Source organism: Botrytis sinoallii, assembly GCF_014898435.1.
Source record: "Botrytis sinoallii strain Bc 23 chromosome Unknown BSIN_006, whole genome shotgun sequence".
NCBI classification, from domain to species: Eukaryota; Fungi; Ascomycota; class Leotiomycetes; order Helotiales; family Sclerotiniaceae; genus Botrytis; species Botrytis sinoallii.
Window position 1 is genome coordinate 271,575 of NW_024066033.1, and position 27,938 is coordinate 299,512.

Genomic DNA, 27,938 nt, shown 5'->3' on the forward strand with positions numbered 1-27,938 from the left:
CTATCTTGTAACTAGCTCGTCTAGAAGGAATAAGAAAAAGGAATGTGGTGTAGTGCAGTGTGACTAGGAAAGGGTAGTATAGAAACTATTTTATAGTCACAAAGTGGTTCTCTTATATCTACCTAATCCTTTGGTAGTCGAGGTAGTGTCATTAATGGATCATCTGGGTGCGTTCCTTCCGGACAGGAAAGAGGCGCCTGCCAATAAACGTGTGCGATTCATGGTCTTGCCCCATTCGCAATTATTATTCCTGCAGCCGGGCGATTGGCGGCGTTGACAGAACAGATTAGCACACCAGATGCATGTCTCTACTCTACCCCTTCATCGTTAAATCTTGGAAGCCGAACTTTCATCGTTTTTCTTCTCATACTACTCACCACCCCTACCTAATAAATCGTTTGGTCCATCGTCTACCTAACTTTGGGAGATTTTCAACACAAATCTCTACATGTTTGCTTGGTGTTGCTAACTACATGAGAAAGGAAGAAAAGATTTTTGTTATCAAACACTGCTACGGTCATATTCCCTCACAATTTCTAAGACCCTTAGCACTTTATTCCTTGCAAACAATTCTCCGAATATCTCTTAAATCAAATTTCAAATCGGCTTTTCCCGCCTTGCTTGGTCCATCCATCATTGATTGACCCTTGCTGTCTATCGCCCAACCCCAACCCCACTGGCCACCCGGTTCTATATCAGTCGTTCCATATCTCAATCGATCCATCCAACCTTAGATATGTATGAGTGTCGATCGCAGAGCCAGAAACTGCCTTCGCGTTGAGAGAGAAGGGTTTTCAACAATGTTACCAGCATTGCGCGCCAGATCTCATCTTGACATGCAATACGAGGCTGCACCGCCTATCGAATACAATGACGATGATTATTTCCGCGAGGTGTTACAGTTGGACGGGCTAATACCGACGGAGATGCAATTCGACGAAAGATTGAACAAAGAGGCAGAAAATTTGGGAATTTCGATAACGGGTCCTTCCGCAGACGAAAGAATCGATAGTCCTCCATGCGAATCCCCTTTCAATCAATCGCATCACACACATACCACTTCGTCCTTATCTCAAGAAAGCGATTCTACAGGATTAACGTCGAGATCATCGGATGAACATTTGGACATTTCATCATTACCACAAGCATGGAAAAGACCTACGGCAAGGAGAAGTTTATCATTTCATGATTACGAGAAATTTGTAAAGCAGATCGATGCTCAAAATAAGCACCCATTACCTCCGCCGATACCTGTCAGTTCCCCGGAATCAGCGCCATCCCTTTTTTCGGTATCCTCGAAACGCTCTTATATCAGCATCAAGAATGGAATCAAAACCCGCTTCCGCCGCAAGCCCAAAACCTCTGGGGAACAAGTAATGTGAGTATATGTTCTCGAAGACAAAAAGCGAAAGGAAAAGTGCTAATTTTTTAGCTCTTGCATCTGTTGTCGGGAAGAGTTCAAGAATTCTAGCACGTTGCGTACACTTCCATGTGCTCACAATTATTGCGAAAAATGCCTTCGAGTTCTGGCCATCCAAGGCTGCAAGGAAGAATCGAAGATGCCACCCAGATGTTGCAGCCAAGCTATACCAGGAAACACAATCAAATCGGTCCTGGATAAAGAAGAACAGAGTTTATTCATGAAAAGCGTTGTTCAATTCAGTACACCATGGGAAGCCAGGATTTTCTGTCCAAATACTTCCTGCGGTGAGTTTATTCCGACACTTGGTAAAATTGATCCCAAGCAGCCGTTTGAGGTGGTTTGTCGAACTTGTGGAGAGAAAGCTTGTTCGATATGCAAGCGTGCGGCACATCCAGGTGGCCAAGATTGTCCTGAAGATTACGAATTAGAAGCTGTTTTGAGAATGGCAAAGAATGCGGGATGGCGTCGCTGTTACAAATGTAGAACTCTGGTAGAATTATCTCAAGGTTGTAGTCATATCACTTGCCGGTGTAAAGCCCAATTCTGTTACATTTGTGGGGCTGTGTGGGATCCATCGGTTGGCTGTCCAAATTATTGTAATGGCGAGGAAATGCTTGAACGTCGACGTCTCGAAGAAGAGCAGCGAATTGCAGAAGAGGAGAACGCAAAGTTAGCGAGGGAAGAAGCAGAGAAGTTAGAAGCAGAGGAACGTGCAGCGGCCGAAGAACGGACCAGAAAGAATGCCACACTGAACGCCCTTCGGGCTTGTCAGATCAATGAGAGAGACCGATTTTGCGCCTTCGAGAGAAAAATGAAGTGGATCATGTGGACGCGACACGGTCGAGCTAAAATTGATATTTTGGATCGCTACGGTGAGCTCTCAACAAAAATGAAAGAACGCCATCAAAGGACCTCGACGCATCTAGAAGATCGGCAAGTCGCTGCTGAGATGGAGCTGAGAGCCACTTTAAAGCAGAGCGAAAGAAGCGTGCAAATCCGTTTAAAGCATATGGAAGCTTACTGCAGTGGACTTGGTAGAAGTTCTGGTGGTTATGATGTACAAAGAATCGTTACCGAGAAAGATCTTAGAGAGCTTGGGCAGCAATACAATATTCGGGACGACTTGGGCCGTTTACATCAGAGCAGGATTAACGTCATGCGGGACAAGCAAGCGAAACAAATGGAAAACTTAATCATTCGTCAAGACGAAGAACTTAAAAATCTAATGGTCAAACAGAATCAAGAGTTAGAGGCTCTAGAGGAGATGCATAGCAGAGAAGAAGAAGGAATAATGACGCTGTTCATAGAAAGAAAATCACGACTCACGCGGAGATGGTACTTAGTCGAAGAGGTAGAACGAAAGAAGCTCACTAATGCAGAGGGCGTGCAATTCGCAGCCATGCCACCGATACCATGGCCTCAATCAATGAAGTCTCCAGCTCTCGGCCTGGAAGCTGTTTTTGAGTGAAGCTTCATGAATTTTAGAAGCTTCCATCTTTTGTTTTCTTATCACAACAATTTTTGTGGCATTATTACACTTTCTCGACATATATGTACGATTATTGTGAAGGTTGTGTGATTTGAATCATCTCATCTTGTTCAAAATTCAGGGACTGAGCATTGGCGCTTAGGAATGGATGAAAGAACTTTAATATAATGGTCCCGGCTGGATTAACTAATGGGTGGAATTGACGCTTTTAGGCCGTTGACCTCTTAGGATTTTTCGTTGGCTGGATTATCGGGAAAGGTTATTTGGAGGGTTATTTGGGTCTGGAGACTGTGAGGGATGTTTATTATGAATTTATTTTATGGTGTCCCATGATTTTGGGAGTGATGGATGATATGGATGATGAATGTGTATGGTTGCGATGAATAGGAGTATATATACCCAATGGTTTTTATCTTTGTCTTTTTAATTACGATGTTAGAAATTTTATATATCGATTATATTACAGTGTGGCTCTTGATGTGATGATGAGGAGGGTGGTGAGTGGTGAGCCTTTCTTTTGGGTTGGGTTTGTTAGTGTGTATGCAAGTATCGTAGAAGTATAGAGAATGGAGAGGAGAAGAGAGGAATCTTTTTCGAGATTTGGTTACTGGGTTGGGTTGGCTAGGTACTGTGTGTTGCTATCTAGGTAGTAGGTACCTATCACCTAGCTTCAAGATGTGAAGTGTGATGTTGAGGTGGAGATGTGGAATTGAATATTCATTTAGATAGATAGGTGGGTAGGTGGGTAGGTAGGTAGATAGGTAGGTAGGTAGGGAGGTAGATAGGTATTTATTTGTAGGTAGGTATTTATTTTGGGATTATGATGATGGGTTGTAATGGATTGTAATGATGGATTGTAATGATGGATTGTAATGATGGATTGTAATGATGGGTTGTAATAGTTTGTAGGTGATCAATGAGAGCGAGAGTGAGAGTGAGAGCTGGAGGGAAGTGGGAATGGGGATGGGAATGGGAATCAATGGGAATGTTCCGGTTGAACTTGCCTGCTTGCCTATGGTCCGGGTCTGTGTCTGGGGTAGGGGGTAGCGGGGTTGAGAGGGTGTGTGTCGTGTGTGGCGTGTGTGGGGTTGGGGCTTGAGTCTTGAGTCTTGGTAGGTTAGGGGGTTAAGGTTACCTCGGGTTGGATCTTTATTTGTCATTCGGGGAAGGGGCTTGTGGGTTGTTGGTTGGGGGTAGAGGTTTGGCAGGGATGAAATGGTGAGGGTGCTGAGGGGTGCTGAGGGGTGCTGGGGATGCTAGGGGATGCTAGGGGATGCTACTGCTGAGGAGTTTTTGTATATAGGTTGGGGGGTGGGAACTTTTGGGGGATTGGATTTGGAGGTTTGTGGAAGTAAATGTGGTTTTACTTGTGTATCTATGTGTATCTATGTGTATTTATGTATTGAGTGAGGATTTTGAGATTTTTGGAATGGAGATTGAGAGATTAGATATTTTAAAGAACTAACTATAAGGAATTAGATTAATTAGGAATTTGCAAGGGGATGAATGGAATGGGATTATTGGAGTAAGGATTTGGTGAAATTTTGATCTTGATCTTGATATTGATAAGTACTAAAGGAAGTCTGAAAGTTTGGACAGGAGGGTGATAGGTTCAGGAGATTATTTTCTATTCTAGGGATTCTCTTCAACTAGGGTGTTCGCACTGCTTACAGTAGGGAAGGATAGTAGAGAAAGATTCTCGGGTTTGCGTTGATTCGACATCTTCACTCATCTCGACGAGGTTGTTATCTCAATTATTGATCGGGGGTTTACTGGAAAGTCGGGTGAGAAGTCGAATATATCTCGGAGAGAAGATAAGATGTCGGATTTCTATGAAGAGATCGAAATTCCAGAGATGGATCTCTGGAGTATATTGTTTGAACGGGAGGATAAACCATTTTCGGATGATCAAGGTATTTCCTCTCTTCTTCCATTACTTTTCCAAAACCTGAAAAATGAAGAGAAAACTAATAAATACACTTTAGTCCTCTACGCCTCCTCCACCTCTTCACACACCTACTCCTCTATCAAATCCCAAACCATCTCTTTTGGCCTCGGTCTTCGCCACCATTACTCCTTTGAGAAAGGCGATGTCCTGGCTCTTTTCTCGGAAAATAATATCGATACTCCTATTACTATGTGGGGAACGCATTATGTAGGTGGGATAGTCAGTCCTGCAAATCCGGTATATACGAAACGGGAATTGACGCATCACTTGAGAGATTGTGGGGCGAAGATTATTGTCACGACGGGGGAATTGGTGGGGAGGGTAAGGGAATGCGTGGATAATATTGCGAAGGAAACTGGGAGGTGTATTGAGATATTGGTGCAAGGTGGTGAGGTTCCTGAAGGGGAAAGGGAGATTCGGGATATTTTTATGAAGGATGAGGGGAGAGGTGAGAAGAGGGTTAAGGTAGACCCTGAGAAGGATTTGGCGTACTTGGTGTATAGTTCTGGAACGACGGGATTGCCAAAGGGGGTAATGTTGACTCATAGGAATGTGGTGGCGAATTTGATGCAAGTAGCTTCGAGGGAGGGGAAGTTGATGAGATGGGATCGTGATCGAATTTTGAGTGTTTTGCCATTTTTTCACGCGTATGGTATGTTGTCTTTTGTCTCTTCAATTTTGTTTCTATTATTTGTTGCACGCAATGAGCATTTTTCTCGGCTGGTCTAACAGTCACAGGTCTTCAATGTCTCGTCCATCTTCCCTGCTATCTCGGAATTCCTACCATAGTCATGAAATCTTTCTCTCTTCCCACCTTCCTTTCTTTGATTCAAGAATTCAAAATCACATACACATACGTCGCACCGCCGATAGTCTTACATCTAGCGAAAAGTCCAATGGTGGAAGAATATGATATCAGTAGCTTAGGAAATATTGTAGCAGGTGCTGCACCGTTGAGTAGAGAGTTGATTCACATGGTGAAAGAGAGACTGGGAGTTGGGGTACGGCAAGCGTATGGGTTAAGTGAGACGAGTCCGGTGACTCATATACAGGTACGATGAGATTTTGACATGAACAATCAAAGCTTGCTAACGCTTTGAAAAAGCTCGAATATGATAATGGTCTCGGATCGGTGGGACCACCCTTGGCAAATCAAATTGTCAAATTCATGTCGCCGTCGAATATTGAAGTGCCTGTGGGTGAAGAGGGAGAAATTTGGATTTCGGGCCCCAATGTGTTTTTGGGTTATCATAATAATCCGGATGCTACTTCTACGGCTTTGGTTGCTTCTTCTCCCTCTTTGAAATCAAAATATCCGTTCTTCAAAACGGGGGATATAGGATTTCAAGATGCACACGGAAATATGTACATAACAGATCGTGTCAAAGAGTTGATCAAGCATAAGGGATATCAGGTTGCGCCAGCAGAGTTGGAAGGGGTGTTAGTTGAACATGAGTGGGTGGAAGATTGTTGTGTTGTCGGAGTTTTTGATAAAGAGCGGGAAACGGAGGTTCCGGTTGGATTTTTGGTTGGGAAGGGGAGTGTGGGAAAGGAAGATAGGAAAGTGTATGGAGAAAGAGAAGGGAGGGAGGTTGAGAAGTGGTTAGGGGGTAAAGTGGCGGATTATAAGAGATTAAGAGGGGGAGTGAGATGGGTGGAGAGTATTCCGAAAAGTGCTAGTGGAAAGATCTTGAGGAGAGTTTTTAAAGATCAGATTAAGAAGGAAGGGGAGGGTAAGATTGCAAAACTGTAGTTTTGATAACTTAAGACGGGAAAGACCTTTTATTTTCGGAGAAGGTGATTGAGTTAGCGGATATCGATTGTTTGATTGTCATTTTCACAGCAGTGCCGAATATTCTAATGTGATTTGAGCCGTAAAGATTCAAGATCTGAAATGATATCGAATGTTAGAAATCACTATGGAAAGAAAGCCAGACGATGTGAAATCGTATTGAACCCGTCGTTAGTTTCCATGATATACAACGGAGATAACTTTCCAAAGGAGGTATATGTCGTCGCTCAGGTTGCGAATGAGTGATTCCAATGTCTGAACACCACTACACATGTCCTTCAAGTGCTTATCATTGCTTGTTCAATCTGGCACAGGTAGTCCCCTGGAAATAAGTGATATAGATCGAAGAGAGTTGAGACCAAGAATGTAGGTAAATGCAATAGGAGTTGAACATTTGGCCAGTGCTGTGTGTCCTGTTGATAATTTTGCCATTAGTATGAAGGAGTCTCGAGGGAGTCTAAGATTAATAATCCCTCAACATATCATTAGCGAAAGCTTGTGGCTCTGGGGTACAGTGGTTTCGTGGGATTTCCCCACAGCAGCTCCGCGCCTGGACCTCTAAATTCATGGAAGCTCTCCACCTGCCATCTCTCCCACATTTCATGGGAAGCAAACCCTATGCGACGAGAAACATCTATGATTCACATCAAACAGTAATCATTTCGAAATGAATAATGACGGGTGGCACGCTTCCATAACTGAGACCACGCCACATTCGTGCAGCGCGTGAGGCTGTGTCTTACATGTGCGAACGCCGTATAATAGACAATATGTTGAACTTGATGTCCTCATCAAATTGTAGGAAAATGCTATTATCTATCAAGCAATATGAGTGAGTTATGAAATTATGATAAAGTAATAAATATTTAACAATGTCTATGCGCAGATAACATTCGTCTCGAAGCTCGAAGCGCGAGAATTGCAACAGAGCGCGATCAAACTCCTAGCTGGAATCCTTTCCTAAGAGGTAGAAGATGGGCCGACAATGGCTTCGATATGAGTCGTCATGGAAGGAAGGATGAGGAATCTGGAAGAGCAGAAAGCGACACACATGCTATAACTTCACGCTTGGAACCAGCTCATAAACTCTCGGATTCAGAAATCGCTAAGCTTCGCCCTGGTATTGAGTCTTTATTCGCCATAACAACCTTAGATGAGAAGCCTATGCGTCCATTGTCCACTGGTAACTTAGGTACTGAGGGGCCTGCGAGCTCTAGTCTCGGAGAGCATCACCGGTATCGTTTTTCACGCCCCTCTTCCAGCCCCGAAGACAAACCAAACTGTGAAATTGGCAAAGCAAACGAATATGCGAGAAAGCGCACATCACCATATGAAAATTTGATCAAACAAATAGTTGCAATTTTCTGCTCATCATGGTTGTCGCTTCTTCTCCCATTTGTGCCCGCAGGATTTGCTGCAAATTATACTGACTTACCACCGGTCGTCAATTTCATACTGAACTTCATAGCTATCTTTCCAAGTGCTTCTATTGTCGAAATGGCTATGGATGAAGTAATGTTACGTTTTGGAAATACTGTGGGAGGATTAATCTACATGACTTTTGGAAACATCGTACAACTCGTGACCTCGATTCTTCTTCTCAAGACTCGACAGGTTGAGATTTTGAAAACTTCACTAGTCGGGGGAATTCTTGGTGGAGTTCTTTTGATAATGGGCGCGAGTTATTTCGCAGGTGGCATTGATCGATTAGAGCAGTCTTTCAATGTCAGCTCGGCAAGTTATGTCGCTAATTTCTTAACATTATCTGTGGCTAGCTTGATCATCCCAACAGCATCTCATGTTTTTTCCAATTCGACCCCGGAGAATATTGCTGCGCAATCAAGAGGGACTTCGATTGTTTTGTTGTTTGTGTATGGTGTCTATCTATTCTTTCAGCTGAAAACACATTCATATGTCTTCAATCCAGAAGCTGGCTTGGTAATTTCAGATTCATCACAGGCTGGATATGCGCTGACTTTGATTGAAGTATATCAAAAGGGCACCAAAATTAACTGGCAAAGTCACCACAAAGGGCACGATCACCAGAAGTGAGCCTTTTCCTCCGTCAGCTGTTTTTTCCACCGGCGAAAATATAGAGCCTCATCTCTCTATGGCGGTCGGTATAATTACCCTCATCATCGGAACAGTTGTGCTCGCCTTTAACACTACTTTCGCCGTCGACAGTATTGATGGTCTGACCGCAGATCACGCCTCACCCAGTTTCGTTGGTCTAATACTTCTTCCTTTTCTCAACAATGATGTTATGCCCATTACATGTGCACGGATGGATAAATTGGACTTGAGTATCATGGCATCGGCCGGCAAATCTCTTCAGACTTCACTACTAATCACGCCTCTGGTTGTGATTATTGCGTGGATTTGGGGGATAGATGATATGGGCTTATTGTTCGATGGGTTCCAGGTGGCATCTCTATTCATGGCTGTATTGCTATTTAATTTCCTTATTGCAGGAGGAAAGAGTAATTAGTGAGTACATTTGGACTTTGGTTTAGAACTTGCTAATCAGGTATAGCTTACAAGGTGTATTGCTACTCTCAATCTATGTCATGATAGCTATAGCAGCTTGGTATAATTGAGCGGTTGTTAAGCCCAAATGCGATGGGAATTAGATTTCAGGTCTATGAGTGTTGTCGTATTCCTATAGAGGAATTTCCATGATCAATTCACGCTTTCGGATGCAAGCACGTATTCATAGCGCGGGTGCAATCAAATCATTATAATGAAGAGGGATCAGAAGCCTCACCACAGAACAGTAACTCTTCTACCATCTATTTTCGAGAAGGGAAAACATCGGCACCCGCGATACTCAATCACCTCACGTCCCACTTCTCGAAGAGGTACGCTCCGTATGGTGTGATGGGCGTTCGCATAGCAATCCACCTTAGAACAAAAGAGGTAAGCCGAATGAGATACGAAACTTTGACCCTTGCATGTATTACATGTGTACATATCTTACGAACTGTCTAATAGAAATACATGAAGTGCTTGTATGCTATCTCCTTGTGCCTTCCTCCACGTGCTGGATAGCTTAATCCACTATCTATCGCCCAAAGTATTTTTTCTGTATGAAAATAGCTTGATGGGTCATTTAGATAAAAGTGATCCTTATGGAGAGGTTTTACTAGATATTCATTATGATTTCCTAGACGTGGATGAGTAGAAACCAAAAACTGTCGAGATATGGATCACGTGACCACACTAGCGCTTGCGCTAGTGCCTTGGCGCTCTAGCATATACGTTTCGTAGCCCTAGCTTTAGAACCTCAAGCAATATTAGAAGAGTGTGAATCATAGTACTATATTGCCTTCATCATCCCCATGGTGATACCAACAAAAGCCGATGTCTAAAATCGCAAGATAAAGATATATATATTGCAGTCAGCAAGTTGCATAGAATAAATATTCTCTCACAGCCAATTAACCCTCTTATTATTATCAAACTTTAAAATAAACCTCCTTGATTTCCATAGGAGGAAGCTGCATTCGATATTCCCTAGTAAACTTTGAATGATGATGTAGCATCCCCAAAGATCATCCATCAGCCTTTCAACAGGAATACCAACGTTTCTGTGATCTCGGACATTATAGAGTAGGCGGAGATACCACAGGCCTTACCGGCAGCTAACTCAAAGCAGTGCCGACATTGCATAAGTGTCATCCACCTATAATTGATTGGCTGTTCTCACAAAGCGCACGCATGTGCGGCGGACTCTGCGATGCAAGTGTGGAGAGTTTTGAAGATAATTCAGTTGATTGATGGGGAGGTGTGAGGTATTTAGAAAAAAGTATATAAGATGCTCAATACTCATCGAAGAAAGAACATCTTGTTTCACAGTCAACAAAGCTTCAATTTCAATTTCAATATCATTCTCATCATATTCGTATTTCATCCCCTTTACTAGTGTCGCATTAGACGAGCCAAATTAGCTCTTCAAAGTTTGAAGAACAATGTCTTCCAACATCAAGATCGACCCCAACCTACCCGCTGATACAGTATGGTTCAGTAAATTTTTCTCTCTCCATCCCTCTACATCCCCCAACTAACAAACCCCAAAGTCACCGGCTGTTCATCCGGCATTGGAAAATCTCTCGCCCAAGAAATCTTCAACGCAACAACCCATTCCATCATAGCCACAGCCCGCAACCCTCCATCCCTCTCCTATCTCCCTAAATCCCCACGTGTTCTCGCTCTCGCCCTCGATGTAACTTCGCAATCCTCCATTACCGAAGCTCTAGCTAGCGGTCTGTCCACTTTCAAACACATTGATATCCTCGTTAACAATGCCGGCTATGGCGTTTTGGGCGATACAGAATCTATTCCTGATGACATCGCTCGCAAGATACTAGAAACAAATTTCTGGGGCGCAGTCCGTTTAACGAATGAAGCTGTCAGGATTTTCAGAGAGGTCAATGGAGAGAAAGGTGGATTGGTCATGCAGCTCAGTTCGATGGGTGGTGTGCTGGCTTGTGCAGGTCAGGCTTATTATCATGCTAGGTATGATTTTTGTCCCACACAAGATCTATGCATCTTCGATATCTAACCAGCACCAGTAAATTTGCGCTCGAAGGTCTCACCGAGTCTCTTTACCACGAAATTCCCAAATCCTGGAACTTACGTTTCCTGATTGTCGAACCGGGTGGAGTCAAAACTAACTATTGCACCTCGTCCCTTGTCAAGACTCCCACACATCCAGCTTACACGGATCCTTCTTTCGGTACACGTCAGCTGGAGGCATGTTTAGAGAATCCTAGTTTGGAAGATTACATGGCGGACCCGGACAGAGTTGCACAGATCCTCCTCGAAGCCACGAAATTGGAGAGAAAGGGAGAAATGGGATTGAGATTACCGGTGGGTCCCGATAGTTGGAGTGCTATCAAGGGCAAACATGAAGCGGAGTTGGGGGGGTTGGAGAAAGTAAAGGAGTTGAGCTGGTCGACTGGAAATGAGAGTATTGTGAAGCTTACAGCATCTTTTTTTGAGTAGATAGGAGAGCTGTAAAGAGGTGGGGGCGGAGTTGGATCTTGTAGGAGATTTGTGTACGTGATGTGGAGGTATTATAAGGAAAGCAAGTGGTCGTAGCGTATTTTGATGGAGTAGATGGTGCAGCTTCAAACTAATAGCAAGTGAATACGTATATTCCTGACTCTTCTTAATAAAAAAGTCCGGGTCAGGTGAGATTGTTGCAACATATTAGAGACCTTGAGCGCTATCTTTCTACCCTGCAACACACCAAAGATTTCTTTCTCTAGCGCAGTGTAAAAACAACTCATCTTCCGTTGCCTATAGAAACTTTCAGAGACTAGCGCTTTCGTGCATGACCAAATTGACATAGCAAAGGTCATCGAAGGGAAGTATATATAGGACTGAGTAGCTTGTATTACTCAACTTCCCGGCTCTCCACACAAAAGACGTGAGTTCAACATTGAGATATAAAAGTGTGTAGGACATAGTTAATGCTTTCTACTAGAATCTCATTCACGGATATACCCTTGCAGAATAGGTCTAGACCTCCAAAGACTACATCCACCAGATTTGGCAGCGGAATCAACGAAATATTGATAATCTCATCAGGACGAGACCTTGCTCGTTCTCTTGATTTTTACCAAAGAGTGTCGCGCAAATGAAGAGAAACCAATCATTTAGAGAAACAGAAAAGTATCAGACACTTCCACATCACTGTAAAGACTGGGTGCGCTGAAATCTTGAAATTCTCGGAGAAACCAAATCAGTAAAATTTTATACTTCCATTTCCAGGTTCCAATTGCATCCAAAAGAAATGATGATCGAACCTCCCAGAATATGCCACCCACCATCCGTATATATGCAACCATCCAAACTCCTTTTGACCCTATCCTACCCTACCCCATCCTATCCCATCCAGTTTCCCCATTGTCCGGTTTATGCCAACAAACCCAAAACTCCATAAGCCACCCAACTTATTGCCAAAAACACTTGGTTCGCTCTAATTTCATTCGTCAACCCAATTGCATCGTTGAAATCTCCGGTACCTGGAATTGGCATTTTTGCTTTGCCCTTCCAGAAATCTCCTACGTATTCCCTTGTTACAAGTAAAACTGCGAGATTGACTGCCGAGAGGGCAAAGATCGTACTACTGCTGTAGCGAGAGAGAAGAAAGGGAGTGGCGGTTAAAAAGCTTAGGAGGAGCTAACAGGAAAGGTTAGTTGTTGTCAAATGAGGGGCACATGGGTGCAAGAGGAGGAGAGATGAAGACTTACAGCTCCAACGCTAGCAGCTTGTGTGGTACGCGTCTTGAATAATTGCTCCTCGGCGATGTTTGAATATTTTGCAGCCTTTACAGCTTTGTCTTCGTATGAGAGGAGCTTTGGGATTGCAATTGAGGAAAGGTAGAGATTGTATCCTGTAAAGGCAATTTGACCAGTGCCAATGAGACCGAGTATTGCGGCGAATAAACCCATGGCGATTGGTGTTTGTTTTTCTATTTATGATGGAATTGAGGCTTTAAGTATTTGCACACAATTGAGATTATAAAGAGAAGAAGAAGAGTTGAGTTCGTTGTAAGTTGAGGTGCGATGAGAATACATGAATACGAACATGCCCAGTTTAAAGCCATGATGTCATTTTTGACACGGGATCAGACAATCTCTTAACCCGCTCTCATACTGACTCGGTACTAACGTCGTCGTCGTCGTCAGTATTTTTTATATCTTCAAAGCAAAAATGGTCTACTTCTTCAGAATGATTGACACTGCAATGCGATGATCGATTTGTTATCTTACGAAATATTTTACTGTATGATCCAATTTTACTGAGGCCGATTTGAATCATTTGGCATAAACCCCAAAAATAGATTTTTGCCTGAGCTAAGGACGTATTTAGAATTTAGTGGTGTGCTTTTATATTGAAGTATTCAATTCAGTACACAACCTTAAAGAGATTGATAAAAGAAAAGAAAAAGAGAAAACCCTATTAATTAGAATTCAAGGAATCAATTAATATATTTCTTTTCAAATTATCTTAAAAATTGAAATTTATATTCAATTTCAAAGTATTCTAATGAATTCAAATAATAATCAAATTTCAATATTGAATCTTTTATTTTTCAAATATTATTATATTAAATAAAAAATTCAATTTTTGAGATAATTCAGAAAGAAATACATCAATCGATTCCTTGAGTTTAATTAATAGGGTTTTCTCTTTTTTTTCTTTTATCAATCTTTTTGAGATTGTGTATTGAATTGAATGTTTTTTTAATATTGATGATATCATTCAAAGTTTGATTAGTCATCACCCTAATATTTGAGGTATCCGTAAGCAACGGATTTATTGATTAAAATATATTATATTGAATATAAATTCAATTTTTGAAATAATTTAAAAAGAATTATATCAATTGATTCCTTGAGTTCTAATCAATAGTTGAATTTCTTTTTCTTTTATTTTGTTAGTTTCTTTAAAGTTGTGTACTGAATTGAATACTTTTATTAATATTATAGAAACTAACTAAAACTATGTTAGTCATACAATTTAAGTGCGATAAGCTTTGAGCTTTCGATAAGGAATTCTTACTAAGCTTTCTCGCTTATCTCGCTTATTCTAAAATGGTCTATACATTATAAGGAAAATTATTTGAAAAAAGATTTTAAATATTAGTACACTTCCTATAGAAAATTTCGAAATGAATTTTAAAAACAGATAATAAAGCTAACTCTAAGGGCTATTTTAACGATATGATTTATTTTACAAAAAATCTTCAATAAGATTGAATTCAATCTTTTTTTATAAGATTTCTATAAACACAACTATACAGATTCTAAAATTTCTTTTTTCATTAGGCAGAAATCTATTTTTGGGGGTTATGCCAAATGATTCAAATCGGCCTCAGTAAATTGCTATCACAAACAACCCCGCATCCATACTTGGATTTGACTTAGCATTGCCAGTCAAAAGCTTGACTGACCATCCTGAGTAATTATTCAAGATGAATTTTACTAATTATTTGCTACATATTTGATAGTTCAAATTTCTATACTCGAGTTGAGATTTGGAAATTCTACTCAGATGCTCATCAATATTTGGCCTCTGACTTCTCTTGTTCTCCTCCCTTTTATTATGTTATGTCGTGTTTCTAAGTTCATCAAGCTCGGGATTGAATCTATATTCATCAATCGAATCTGCAAGGCCTCTGATGTTTAAAGACCGTTCAGATCTTGAATAGGAATGACAGGTAAGACATGGAAGACTGGAAGACTTGCAAGTTCCGAATAGGGAAGGATTAAAATACTAGTAGTGAATTTAGATTGCGACTTCTCCAAAATTCAAAAAGAGATGGGAATCATAATTATGATAGCAGATCCCTTTTGTATCCTTCAATCTTGAAACACAGCATCTTCATATCTTAACAAGAATGGATTGTGCCAGAGACCCCCAGCATCTGCTGTATCAAGAGAGCGTACACTCCGCATTTAAGGATATCTACACATGTCTTCAAATCGATAATGCCGATTCTGATTTGCTGGCGGAAGAGCTTGAAATATCTGTAAGAATGGGTATGTTATAAGTGAGATATTGACGAAAGCGGCTAATAGAATCCCAGTACACTCGCACCGAAAGCAAAGAGGTTACGCCGACGATTTCTCTAACTGTCCATTGATTCTCAATGACCAGTTCGACACCGAACCAAACGAAGGTGCTCAGACTCCGTCGTCGAGGTCCTATCCATCCACATCTCTTACCGTTCATCCTTCATCATCATTTCCACTGTGTCCCAAAACTTTCACTTCATTCCCAAAACTGTCGCCCGAGTTGCGGCAAAAGATTTGGCATCTATGTGCTCCAGAACATGGGCGTGTCATAGAGCTGAACATGTCTGAAGATTCAATTTTTCCTACGAAGCACCCTGCGCATGCTGTCTTTCATGTGAATCGAGAAAGTAGAAAGGAACTCCTATCTGTCATGGGATACGAAACTTTGATGTTGGAAAATAATCGTAGCTTGAGGATTGAAGCATGGAGTAGGGATGCCGTTATCAATTTTACACATGAAGTTCTTTTTCTCAACACGCCAAGAACAGAAAGTAGTATTGAGCGTTACTTATCCGGTCGTAAAGCTAAAATACCAAACATGATATTGGCGCTTAAACAAGCAATGAATCAAGACCAATTAGAAAGAATCAAAACACTGGCTCTATCCATCCAGTGGGGGTGGGAGTTAATGACAGAGTTGACTTGTCATCTACCTGCATTTCAGGGGTTACCTACATTTCGAGGGTTAGAAACGCTCATCTTAGTTTTAGAGAAGGAATGTGACGTTAAAAAGAAGGAAATAGTTCTCTCGAGAATAAACGGACGTACAAGTTTGTATGATCAAGATTTGTGGATAGCGTCATGTACTCTACAAGGAAACGCTAAAAACACTATTCGTCGTATTCAAAGAGGGAGCTACACAAGTTGGAACGCGCCAGAGCTGGTCATGTGTCTGAAACACACTCGTGATTGGAATCAAGAAAGATTCATTCCGGAATTCACTTGGAAGAAGGTTCCGTTGAAAGAAGATCCGTGGAAACATCGTCACTAAGTTCTATGTGCTTTCATAATTGATGGTTTTCATGCAGAGGCAATGGTATTCAATTGAATTACGGGATGAAGAGATCTTTATATGTATCTCAAATCAGCGCAATCGCCTCCAGGTCAAAGGAAAGGCCTCTATAAAAACTGTATAGTTCGAGAAGGATATCGAAGTTACATACAATTTAATAGCGTGTTGAAGAGGAATCACAGGAAAAGAGTTGAATAGATCGTATGGAAGTCTAGGTTTTTTAGACGGAAGTACATAGCATACGAATAATTGAAACCCATTAAAGATTACGTCAAAAATAGAGGACTTGGTTTCTACTTGAGTTCAACTACCAAGATTAACAATTCATTTCTCGCGTAATATTCCACGTTATCTTTACCTGGGCATTCACCTGAGAACCCTTCAAATCCTGCCGACTAAGGCGTACGGTATAAAGGTATGGGTAAATCGTACAACACTAATATCCCTCTGGTAGAGAATAATATCCCATCTCGCAACAAAAGCAAGAGTCAAGGAATATAGTGGGTCAAAGTCAAGAAAATCTCTATCATCTCCCAATCTCCCAATAACTCCTTCTCGAAACACCAAATTTTTCTCAGGGACCAACGATACAAGATCCAAAATTTACCGAGACTCACATCAGTAGAAGATTTTATCTATAGTTCAAGCACCTAAGTATACTATGTTCAATTCTTGTGGAACATCATCACATCTTAAGAACGAACAACCAATCGAACAAAGTGTCCCTACAGCCCGCCTTCCCCCCTCGCCAAGCTTCCATCTATATTCCAGCACTATCATTCTGTGCAACTACCGAATTCGTGTCACACATTTACATAATGCTATATCAATAAGTAGAGACATGGAGATCTGCAACAAAAATCGGGAAATTCCTCGGGAAATTCCCATCCCATCCTAGAACTGCGGGATAGATTCTTGATTGTCTACCTGGTGTGTCTTACCCTGAAACTGCAGAGTAGATGGAATTATTGAAGAAGAAGGCCTTCTATTTAAATAATCAGGAATCATGGTATATAATTCATTATTATTACACATATCATCTAAATCCAACCAGAAAGTATTAATTTCTCTACACAGTCAGTCACCCCTCCCCCCTTTTTTTTTCAAAATAAACATCCAGACTCTCCTCATACCACTTTGAAATAAATCCCACACAAATCATCAATTACACTGCGAAACAAACCCAATTCTATTTTCACTTACAGAACACCATTTTCTCTCACTACCTATTATAAATATCTCACTCTTCTAGCATACCCACCAAGCTAATGCAGTTTCAAAATGTTTCTCCCCCATCTTCTCCTCTGCTTACTTGGTGGGTTACACACACACCTTGTCTCGAAATAACAGACACACCAATACTAAAGTGAAGTAAGAAACTGCACAGCTATTTTTGTCTGGGCATGGGATAGCAGTACCGATAAATAGATTTTTTTTTGGTAGTTAGAAATTTGTAGTAATTGGATAGAAACGATGGTTTCTCTGGCTGTGGTGGATATTTTGGTCTTTGGATCGCATCGCATCTCATCCTTACATCAGCAAGATTATTCCATTTTGTCTCCCCAGTGTTAGCTTCATATCTAGCTATCCAAAAACTCAGACCCAGCTGCTAAAGCGTCAGATGTCGAAGTTGTGGTGGCTTCTTAATTACTTGAGTACCTAGCAATCCTAGAAGTCCTATTCATCGTTGCCCTTGGAGTTGTAATACCCAAATTAGCATGCACCACAGTATCCTTCAATTCCAAGATAAATCAGACAAACATTAGTAAAGCTAGTTGGCTAACTAACGAGCATTCACTACCCTCATCAGCTATCACCTGGGCAGCTATTACCGATCATACATATTTCTTCTGATCGCTTAGTAACTACTTCTTCCTCAAACCATTTCGAGCCCGTCAATTCCATCCAATTCCTTTACTCCATGAATAGAATAATAAGCAGTAAAGTTCTCATCTCAGTATACACCATTGTATGACGCACTAGCATCTTTCACCTTATAGACATACTACAGTACTATTACAACATCGAGAAGATATAATTGTACACAATCCTACATATTAAAAAGTATGGTTTGCGCTCAAATCAAAAGCCAACCTTGGTACTTGTGTTTTGTCTTCAGAAATTATGTAGTTCGATATACTGCCAAACCCTACTCAAATGTTTACTATCAGACTGTCATCCTATTCCAGAAAGTAATCTCACTCTCAATCAGATATCCTATCCAGTTTCTCCGTGACACTTAACCCATCCATCATTCGAGAATTCAAAAAAGTAAATATATATTATAATCTCTTTGTAAAGAAAATACCAAAAGCAGAGTACATGAATACATACATAGCCTCTGTTAAAATCACCCATCTACTTCGTCCCTCATAAGCAATTAACATCTCAACAGCACATTCAAAGGTTCTCAATAACTCCTCCTGCTCTCCCTCTATATCATTCTCTTGAGATCTCGTAGATGCGTAAACTCCAATCATAAACTGTTCGCTCATCTACTTCCGCTAAGATCGATTTTTAGTAGTTTGTACCTATCTATTCACAACCTGGGCAGTTTGACACGAATGTTCTCCTTTTCATCAATATCCTCTCCTCTCCAGATACTTCAAGATTTCCGGAAAGAAGAATCTCGTATTATAGTAGTTAAAGTCTACATATCTCCCCAATCTAGGTAACAAGATTTGGTATACCATACACCACACGATATTCAACCTTGAAGTTAAGAAAAAAGAATTGAAAGATAGAATTGTGATTTCTATTCCATCACAGACATTTGATTCGAAGCCCAAGTGAAGACTATTCCACTGGAATCTGAAATCGTGTAATTAGCAAGGCACTCAAAACTCATCTCCATCCAAGCTCCATTTCAAGCTCTACAAGCTCCAAACCCCATCTTCAAGTACCTAATAAGTAACACACAACCTTACCACCGAAATCATCTTCTATTCTCTTCCCTTCCCCAAACAAACACCCAAAGATACCTACCTACCTCCCTTCAAATAAAATCCCAGTACTAACCCACAAATCCAACATTTCCCACCAAAAATCCAACCCGTAAACCCACCCACCCAACTTTCCTCCCTAAGCCCCCTACCCGTATATCTCCCTACCCCAGAATTCGGCTACCATATACCGCTTCTTACCACCCCGTCCCGTCACACAACTACCGAGTAAATAAACAAGGATCCCGGTACATCCATGGCATACCATACCATACCATAACCTGTTCCCCGCCTGATCCTCCTCTTACCTCTGCGAATCACACAGTACCGTATGTATTCATAATTTCGTATTTTAGCATGCCGAATTCTTGGCTCGGGAATTACATATACATACCTAGGTATATAAGTATTTTTTTTTTAACAACAATTGCGTAATGAAGATAAAAATGAAAATGACCATCCTGTATCTTCCATACATCCGAAACACGAGGCGATGACGAAAACCTTCTCGTTTTTCACTAACTCACTCACTCACGATATATTTCTTACCATCCATGCCAATCTATCAATCTACATATCAATCAATCTACCATTCAAACCAGCCATACATTTCCCCAGAAAACAGAAACCCAAGCGCCAAGACGCGGATCGATCTCAAGTTCAATTCCATTCCCCTGCATCCACATCCACATCCACATGCTTATATACATAAGCCGATCAATCAAATCCATATCCACATCCATCTATCAATAAATCAGTTACACAACACACAAGCCATTCAAACCACCAATCTCCTCCACTCCACACATCCAATCTTAGCAAACCATGACAAATGCATTCCATCCATTCATCCATCCCATCCCAACCCATCCCATGCCACCCTATCCCATCGCATTACACACCAACTTAGCAAAGCCTCCACAATTACATTCCACATATGAGACACATACATACATTCACACACTAACCGCGGCAACGACAACGACAGCGGTAGCGGCACGGGATAATTGACTATCCATTCAAAATACACGCCATCTAACCATCTACATCTCACCACCCATCACGTAATACCGCGAAGTAAGGCGTCAACGGCTTAGAAGCACGCCTCTTTCGGATCGCACAAGCTATAGTTTATTTATTCCGAGGCTGGCGATGTCGATATCGATATCAATATCGATGTCAATGCATGAGTGAGTGTATGAGTGATTGTATGTCCGAGAGACATCGCATGTATGGATGTACGTAGTACGAACTAGTAATGAAGAAATTGCAATTTATAATTTATTTTTATTCTGCCCGCAGGAGATCAAGATGAAGATGAAGATTCACGAGGGTCATTACGTAAAAGCGTAGGAGCTCCGTACGAACGAATGAGTCTCACAGTATCATGTGTGGAGAGACACGGAGATTGTATCGCGGAGTGTGAAGCATGGAACTCATGTAACATGTATTGTCTAAAGATGGACGGACAGGACAGCTTTGGAGATGATCATTGCCGGCGGGAAGGTTCAGTAACAATTTACATCAAAATCAAACTCAATAACATAACTTGGCAAATCCATGCCCGGCAATGCAAAGGAGATTCGCCTTGAAAGTCCTCAAGCCCGGCTGAAGTTTGATCAACAACTTACGTTTGTTAGCTGAGGAAGTCAAAGGCAGAGTTCGAAGAAGATGATGTGGATCGGACATGTTACTCTGGGAGAAGTAGCAGCTGAGTTCTAAATCGGTCGTCCGTCCGTAAGCTGGCTGGAGAGGCTTTGTCTATTGATAGATAGATCAGTACTTATATCGAGCTAATCTTCATCTTTTTTCTTCTCATCAGCTTCAATCAACAGCTTCAATCAACAGCTTCAATCAACAGCTTCAATCAACAGCTTCAATCAACAGCTTCAATCATCACACTGCAATCTTCAAGCTTGAACAAAAAATTCACTTGACTCCGGCACCATCAGACAAACACTTCTCTGCCTTCAACGCATTTACAAACATCATCGTCGAGATGCAGCTCATTAATATCATCATCCTATCCCTCGGCCTCAGTGCCTCCGCCATTCCTGGTTTGTTCCATCTATCCATCCTCTCCTCCAAATTTGCATCTTACTGACAAACCTAGTACCTGGGGATGACCACTCCGTCTCGCACAATGGCGGAAACAAGGGTGGCAAGAACGATAATTACGGTAATTACGATAACTATGGCGATCATGGTAACAGCGGTAATTACGGCAACGATGGAAATCATGGCCATGACAATGACCGTGGCAATAACGGCAATCATGGTAACAATGGAGGCAACAAAGGTTATGGCGGAGTATCTCACTCATACAGAGATGACAAGCACGACAATTATGGATGGAATAAGGGCTATGGTGGAGACAACAAAGGTTATGGCGGAGACTATAACAATGGCGGCAAGAACGACGATTACGGCAATTCTCATGGTTATGGTGGAGTTTCCAACTCATACGGAGATAACAAGAATGACAATCATGGATATGGTGGAGGATATGGAGAAGGCTCTATTCACAGAAGAGGCGGCAGAGATGACAAGCATGACGATCATGACAGACATGGCAAGGGCAACAAACATGATAACGGCAAGCATGGTGGCGGAAAACATGACGATGATGAACATGACGATTACAAGCATGGCAGTGGAAAACGTGATAACGACAAGCATGACGACGACAAACACGACAGCGACAAGCATGACGACAAAGACGACAACGACAAGCATGACGATGATAAGCAGGACAACGACAAGCATGACAACGACAAGCACGACGATGACAAGTATGATGGAGGAAAGCATGACGACGACAAGCATGACGATGATAAGCACGACGATGATAAGCATGATGGGGAAAAATACGACGGTGGAAAGCATGACAACGACAAACACGACAACGACAAGCACGACAACGACAAGCACAACAACAACAACTACAACTGGAACAAAGGCACCAACGGATATTCCTCCTGGTAAAAATTCCACACCCCACATCACGCATACCTGCCGCCTTGACAAGACCTCATAGAGAGACAGGCGAGACAGGATACAGGAGATAGGGGAGAGATAGGGGAGATAGGGGAGAGAAAGAGAGAGAAAAAAAAGAAAAGAAAGAAAAGAAACATCTTCGCGTATGCACCTCTCCCTGCCTACCTATACCTGAAGAGATGGAGGAAAAATTTCTCAACCCAATTCAACCCAATCCAATCCAATCCAACCCAATCCAACCCAATTTTTCATTTTCATTTTCTATTTCCCGCAAATTCTACGATCATTTTTTCAGTTATTTCCATTTCCGTTCATTTCCGCTCCGTTATTTCAACTCATCACAGAAAAGAATATTCCTTTCTTTCTTTCTTTCTTTCTCTCTCTACCATAGCATAGCATAGCTTGGAATTATACACCTACCTACCTACCTAGTATCCAGACTATCCTGTCCTTATCACAACTACTTACCTACCTAGTTTTTAGATACATGTAGCATACCTACATACCTACTAGGTACATAGCAAAATAAAAACTCACTTTCTCGAGATATCAGATTTTTTCCCCCCACAGAATCACAGATAACATGTTCATGAATACCTACCTTGCAGTGATTACTTGAAAAATCCTTCTTCTTATAATGAAAAGGGATTGACTGACTCTACATAACCAAAAAAAGCAATGGAAATTAACCATCATTCAAAAAAATTTTAACAACTAAGATCTCTTCTCGATATAATATTAAATATTAAATAATAAAAACACTTAATATCAATACAAAAAAGACCCAAATTTTCATTTTCATTTGCTTTTTTCAAATTTCAAATTTCAAATTTTAACAGTTAATTTGAAATGAATTTATAATTTATTAGAAAAAATCTTTAAAAGAATACTCAATTTCCGCCGCTTTTTTCGGTTATATAAAGGTTGATGAGAAACAACAAGGAACACCAACACGTAGAGAAAGTCTTCTCAAATCTTCTCGATCCCGGTGAGTTATGTTATCTCCAAGATGAAACTGTCTAGACTTGAGGATCTGTTTAGAGATTAGGCGAAGGGGTACGGAGATTGATGTAGTGGATATCTTGGAGAGTATATACTACCACCTATTCAAAGTAAAATGATAGAAATTGATGAAATGGAAGATATGCAGGACAATGAAAAGCTGTTACATGTCAACCTGCACTAGCAGTGAAACGTTATGTATGAGGCATCTCACATTAAAAGATGTTGAAAAAAGGATACTTTTAATTTCGTCTAATCATAAGATTTTGGATGTGAATTCTCATCCAGGTATGCGTCCAGGTATCATATCATTTCTCAATTCCCCCCTCTAACTCTCATAATTCATTTTTCTATCCCCAATTACCCTCCACATCTCCTCCACAATATCCTTCTGCCCACTAGGCGCCCCTCTGATCGCCATATATTTCCTCCCATCAACCTCACAATTCCACTCCCCAGGATTACCACCAACCATAATGCCTCCCGCTTCAACCAAAATACACCACCCAGCTGCAACATCCCAAGCCCAACAACCTCCCTCCCAAAAAACATCTTGTTGTCCACTAGCCACATGTACCAAATTTAAAGCTGCGCTCCCTAACCCCCTTAGTGAATGTACCATCGCGCCTCCATCTTCTTTGGCCGCAGATAATTTTCTGAAGACATCGCATTTGAGATCGAAATTATGCCCTGAGCGATCTGAGCCCCATTCTGCGGTTACGAGACAGGTACTCAAATCTTTTAACGGTTCTGGCTCTTTTTTGAGCGGCAGGCTGAATTTTTCCCCATCTTTACGAGTTACGAATGAGCCGTGACCCTTGATTCCTGTGAAGAGGTCACCAGTGAAGGGATTATATACAACTCCTACACTGGGAACTTTGTCGACAACGAAGCCAAGAGAGATACAGAATGCGGGGTATGCATGGACGAAGTTTGTTGTGCCATCAATGGGATCGCAGATGAAGGTTGGGGCGGAAGTGAGTTTAGTTTCTCCTTTGACGAATGTCTCCTCGCCAATGAAGGAATAGGTTGGGTAAGCGGCGGTAAGGCGGGTGGAGACCATTGCTTCGACTGCTTTGTCGGTTTCGGTTACCAGGTCGGCGGCTGTAAAGGGAGAAGTTAGGGACGACGATGTAGAAGCAATTGATAAGTGACGAAAGGTTATGATTGTTATTCACTTACTGTTCATCTTGGTCCCAGAGCTCAAGTATGAAGGGGTTGCCGACATAATCATACGACCTGCTTCATGAGCAATGTCGATCAAGAGATCGTGGATTTCTTGGAGGTTGACTGCGGTCATCTTGGAGATCTGCTAAAAGAATGTAGAATTGATGTTTGGTTAGAAGTTAAAAAGAGTATGTTAAAGTAAATAATATTCAAAAGGAGACCCTACTTGGATGTAATGTAAGGGGTTTAGAGTTGGACAAATGAGCTCCAAAGTGGGGTTAGAGGGGTTGTTCGGAAGCTATCTTATCAGCACGTGGGAAGCTCTTGGAGCAGGAACTGGTGGGATCAAGTCAGGGAAGATTCCATCCATATTCCCTTTAACGATAACCCGTGCGATACAAAGAAAACAAGAGAAAGACAAGTGACAGGTTTGACTGAAGATGTTAGTGGCTTCCACTAACTTGGATGTGATGATATAGCACTGGAGCCCGTTTGGAATAGGGGGCAGAAAAAGTGTCTCCAACGAAGGTTCAAAACAGGTATATGTATATTAGTCCATGAGGCCTTTCATTCATCTAGAACGGACCTAACAATACCTAATCTAAAGATGCCAGGATTATACACAGCTTCAGTAAAGTCGAAGCACCCAAGAATGTTTTCCGGTTCTCTGGTCTCAGATCTTCATTGCTCAATAGTGTAGAAGAAATTGTGGGCAGATTTTAAAATAGGAAGTGCATTCGTAAAGTTTCTTCGCTCCGTATAAGTACAGCCTGCCCTGGAGTATCGCAAAAACCATTCACCCATTGTACCGTATCGCCATTCAGAAATCATAACCTCCATGCGTTACCATTTTACATGTTCTCTCTAAACATTGACCTTCTCTCCGAATGATTATCATCATGCGCCTTATTTTTTGTATCCATTGGTCTTGGACTAACACCCCTCAATTCGGATGGATCGTCGAAAGGATTGTTCGCTGATTGTATTCCCATCTCCTCATCATAACGTCTATCGAGCCCAGCTTTTGATCCTCCAACATATGGCTCCGCTTCGCGACTTAAGCTTCTGCCACGTGGAGGACTTGAGAATCCAGGTCCCGTACCCGACGCTCCCGCAGCTCCCGAATGGCCACCATGTAAACCGAGCTCTTGTTCCTCGAAATATCCTCCAGGTCCATATGCATCAGCTTCTGTTCCGACTCGGGCATCCCAAGCATCATCAGGATCCAGTGGACCGAAACCACGATTTGCTGCACGACCGCGTACGTTGCTGCTTAAAGGTTCCTCATACGCTCCTCCGGCTGATCGATTGTTGCGATTCTTTAATCCATTAACTTTATCCTTCACCCATCCGACCACTCCACCTTGTCCCGAACCCGATCCGCCATATCGATCAGATCCGCCTTTGAATGGGTTGTAAGATGATAAGGATGGTTGTGGTAAGCCTAATCGTCGTGCGCGCAAATGTGTGTAAACAATCCAAGCGACCCCTCCGATGACAGCGACGATCAGAACTATGATGAAGAAGGCACCTACACCCGAAAAGTGTGCCATTATTGAAGGATTGAATGATTGACCATATAAGATAGGATTATTGTTGGTGGGTGATGGCGATAACTTTTATTGAATTATGGTGGAAAGGCAGAGAAGGTAGGTAGGTAGGGTAGGTAGGTCGGTCGGTAATCAGGCCAACAAACACTTGGTGAGGCAGTATTTCGTCAGTGCCAAAATGATGATAAGGTCGAGAAGCACCCAATCTTTTTTTATCATTGATCCAAACAAGCTTTTCAACAAGGAAGAAGCCTGTGAGTCTCAAACTTAAGTGTAACCACAAGAGAACTTTTGAAGAGGTGAATCCAAGTTTGACGTGAAGAGCATGTTGTGGTTCCTCTAATTTGATTGGTGTCGATTATGTGAGGGAGGCCGTTAGACTTGGGAAATTACAATCAAGATGCAAGACAACGCTTTGGGGGACACAGTGACAGCTGAAGGGATTCATCAATCGAGGCTCTAAGTTTTCTGGTCACGTGATAGAATGCATTGGGTGAATGTGTTGTGACGTATGTTTGGAGTGAGTGTCTGGTCGCTGGTAAGTAAGCAGAGTGGAGTGGAGGGAGTGAAGAGAGAAAGAAAGAGAAAAGACAGAAATGAGAAAATCACTCTTTTCTTGTCAGATCAGCCGAATTTTACCCCGCCAGAGGAATTAATTTGGCTACCAAATAGCAATCAATGCATCCATCATCCACCGTCCACCATCCATCCATTCATCAATTGAACACGGTGCCTGTGCTGGCTGAGGGGAAAGAAGTCGATAATATTTCATAATTCTTCATCGATGTAAGCTGATCAAGGCAGGTCATATGATGGATGTTGATATTGTATATAAAAGTATTCAATACTGTAAGGAGATATCGTTAATTACAAGCAAGCTCACTTCATCGCTTCATCGCTTCATCAATCCATCATTCCATCACTTTCTCAGATACCGTCTGAAATTACCGGTTTAATGAGAAAGCAACACACACCCACACCATCCGAAAAACTCATGACAAGAGTCAATACCTCCGACATCAATACCTAGTCAACATACCTACCTAGTATGCCCACTCGGTAGGTCTCATCCATAGTAGGTAGACGAGGCAGACGAGGCAGACGAAGCAGACAAGTTAGACAAGTTAGACAAGTTAGACAAGTTAGACTTCTTCTTCTTATATTAACGCGGATATATCAAACTATGCCTTGACTACAATCAGTAAGGAATCTCGATGCTACACTACTATACTTACGAGTCCTTTATACCTCTCTTGACCCTCTTCCGAAGCTCTTTGCTAGCTTGTACCCACCATCAATGAGACATCAGCTATGAATCTTGAATCTTGAATGTTCATTATTCAATACGTAGGTATTCCTTTATTAGAAATATCATTCCACTTTCTCACACGTTGCACCCGAAACTTGCACAATCTCATAATCTCATAATCTCAAAGATCAGATAAGACGGATCTACACATACAAAGTGGAAAAAGGACGGATCCCTTGTAAACTTTTAGTCGGCATAATGTGATATTTGATGCATTGCTGCAGATGATTTCCAAGCTTTTCCAGGGATTCAATTTTTTGCTTGTAACTTTTGCTGCATATCAATCAATCAAATTGCGAAATTAACATCAGATAAAAAAAAAAAGAGGAAAAGACCTAGGTGTTAGAGTTTAGAAAGGTGGAAGAGGCTCTCGGTATCATTATCATCATCTACGAGGCTCTACTCGTATTTCCATCATATTGAAGAAAACAAGGTCTATCATTTTCCTATCTCTATCGATTGATTAATTAATCTACTCAAGAATCGAGGAGAACACACATCACGCTTGCACGAATCACCATTACCGCCTCTTCCGCAAGGAATAACTCCCCTATCAAAATTACCCGTCATCGAGTACCCAGTCCTCTTACCAGTATCCCACTCATCAGTCAATTCCCGCCAACTAAGCTTCCTTCCTAGCTTCAATTTCTTCGCGAAAAAGGGCTCCTCCCTTCATATGTCTCAGTGGGGCCTGACAACGTGCAACAATGCCTCCTAGC

At 41.6% G+C, this 27,938-nt stretch overlaps 9 protein-coding genes across 9 annotated transcripts; 6 read left to right on the forward strand and 3 right to left on the reverse strand.

Annotated features, from left to right (window-relative positions):
* The first annotated feature begins 318 nt into the window (after window positions 1-318).
* EAF02_003975 (uncharacterized protein) lies at window positions 319-3,375 on the forward strand. Its single transcript, XM_038900023.1, has 2 exons — window positions 319-1,378; window positions 1,433-3,375. Exons 1-2 carry the CDS (start codon window positions 741-743, stop codon window positions 2,889-2,891), a joined length of 2,097 nt encoding a protein of 698 aa, XP_038759730.1. The 5' UTR covers window positions 319-740; the 3' UTR covers window positions 2,892-3,375.
* A 1,356-nt stretch (window positions 3,376-4,731) lies between these two features.
* Window positions 4,732-6,613, forward strand: EAF02_003976 (uncharacterized protein; the record flags this gene model as incomplete). Its single annotated transcript, XM_038900024.1, has 4 exons — window positions 4,732-4,825; window positions 4,898-5,512; window positions 5,599-5,912; window positions 5,966-6,613. 4 exons carry the CDS (start codon window positions 4,732-4,734, stop codon window positions 6,611-6,613), a joined length of 1,671 nt encoding a protein of 556 aa, XP_038759731.1.
* Window positions 6,614-7,480: 867 nt separating this feature from the next.
* On the forward strand, window positions 7,481-9,249 carry EAF02_003977 (uncharacterized protein; the record flags this gene model as incomplete). Its single annotated transcript, XM_038900025.1, has 4 exons — window positions 7,481-7,484; window positions 7,539-8,590; window positions 8,640-9,139; window positions 9,186-9,249. 4 exons carry the CDS (start codon window positions 7,481-7,483, stop codon window positions 9,247-9,249), a joined length of 1,620 nt encoding a protein of 539 aa, XP_038759732.1.
* A 1,371-nt stretch (window positions 9,250-10,620) lies between these two features.
* Window positions 10,621-11,656, forward strand: EAF02_003978 (uncharacterized protein; the record flags this gene model as incomplete). The annotated part of the gene is made up of 3 exons (XM_038900026.1): window positions 10,621-10,675; window positions 10,729-11,167; window positions 11,224-11,656. 3 exons carry the CDS (start codon window positions 10,621-10,623, stop codon window positions 11,654-11,656), a joined length of 927 nt encoding a protein of 308 aa, XP_038759733.1.
* Window positions 11,657-12,571: 915 nt separating this feature from the next.
* On the reverse strand, window positions 12,572-13,110 carry EAF02_003979 (uncharacterized protein; the record flags this gene model as incomplete). Its single annotated transcript, XM_038900027.1, has 2 exons — window positions 12,572-12,838; window positions 12,910-13,110. 2 exons carry the CDS (start codon window positions 13,108-13,110, stop codon window positions 12,572-12,574), a joined length of 468 nt encoding a protein of 155 aa, XP_038759734.1.
* A 1,952-nt stretch (window positions 13,111-15,062) lies between these two features.
* On the forward strand, window positions 15,063-16,231 carry EAF02_003980 (uncharacterized protein; the record flags this gene model as incomplete). The annotated part of the gene is made up of 2 exons (XM_038900028.1): window positions 15,063-15,204; window positions 15,252-16,231. The coding sequence occupies 2 exons, from the start codon at window positions 15,063-15,065 to the stop codon at window positions 16,229-16,231; spliced, it is 1,122 nt and encodes a 373-aa protein (XP_038759735.1).
* A 4,962-nt stretch (window positions 16,232-21,193) lies between these two features.
* On the forward strand, window positions 21,194-22,179 carry EAF02_003981 (uncharacterized protein; the record flags this gene model as incomplete). The annotated part of the gene is made up of 2 exons (XM_038900029.1): window positions 21,194-21,251; window positions 21,308-22,179. The coding sequence occupies 2 exons, from the start codon at window positions 21,194-21,196 to the stop codon at window positions 22,177-22,179; spliced, it is 930 nt and encodes a 309-aa protein (XP_038759736.1).
* A 1,342-nt stretch (window positions 22,180-23,521) lies between these two features.
* Window positions 23,522-24,493, reverse strand: EAF02_003982 (uncharacterized protein; the record flags this gene model as incomplete). Its single annotated transcript, XM_038900030.1, has 2 exons — window positions 23,522-24,297; window positions 24,376-24,493. 2 exons carry the CDS (start codon window positions 24,491-24,493, stop codon window positions 23,522-23,524), a joined length of 894 nt encoding a protein of 297 aa, XP_038759737.1.
* Window positions 24,494-25,211: 718 nt separating this feature from the next.
* EAF02_003983 (uncharacterized protein) lies at window positions 25,212-25,913 on the reverse strand (the record flags this gene model as incomplete). Its single annotated transcript, XM_038900031.1, has 1 exon — window positions 25,212-25,913. One exon carries the CDS (start codon window positions 25,911-25,913, stop codon window positions 25,212-25,214), a length of 702 nt encoding a protein of 233 aa, XP_038759738.1.
* Window positions 25,914-27,938: the final 2,025 nt, after the last annotated feature.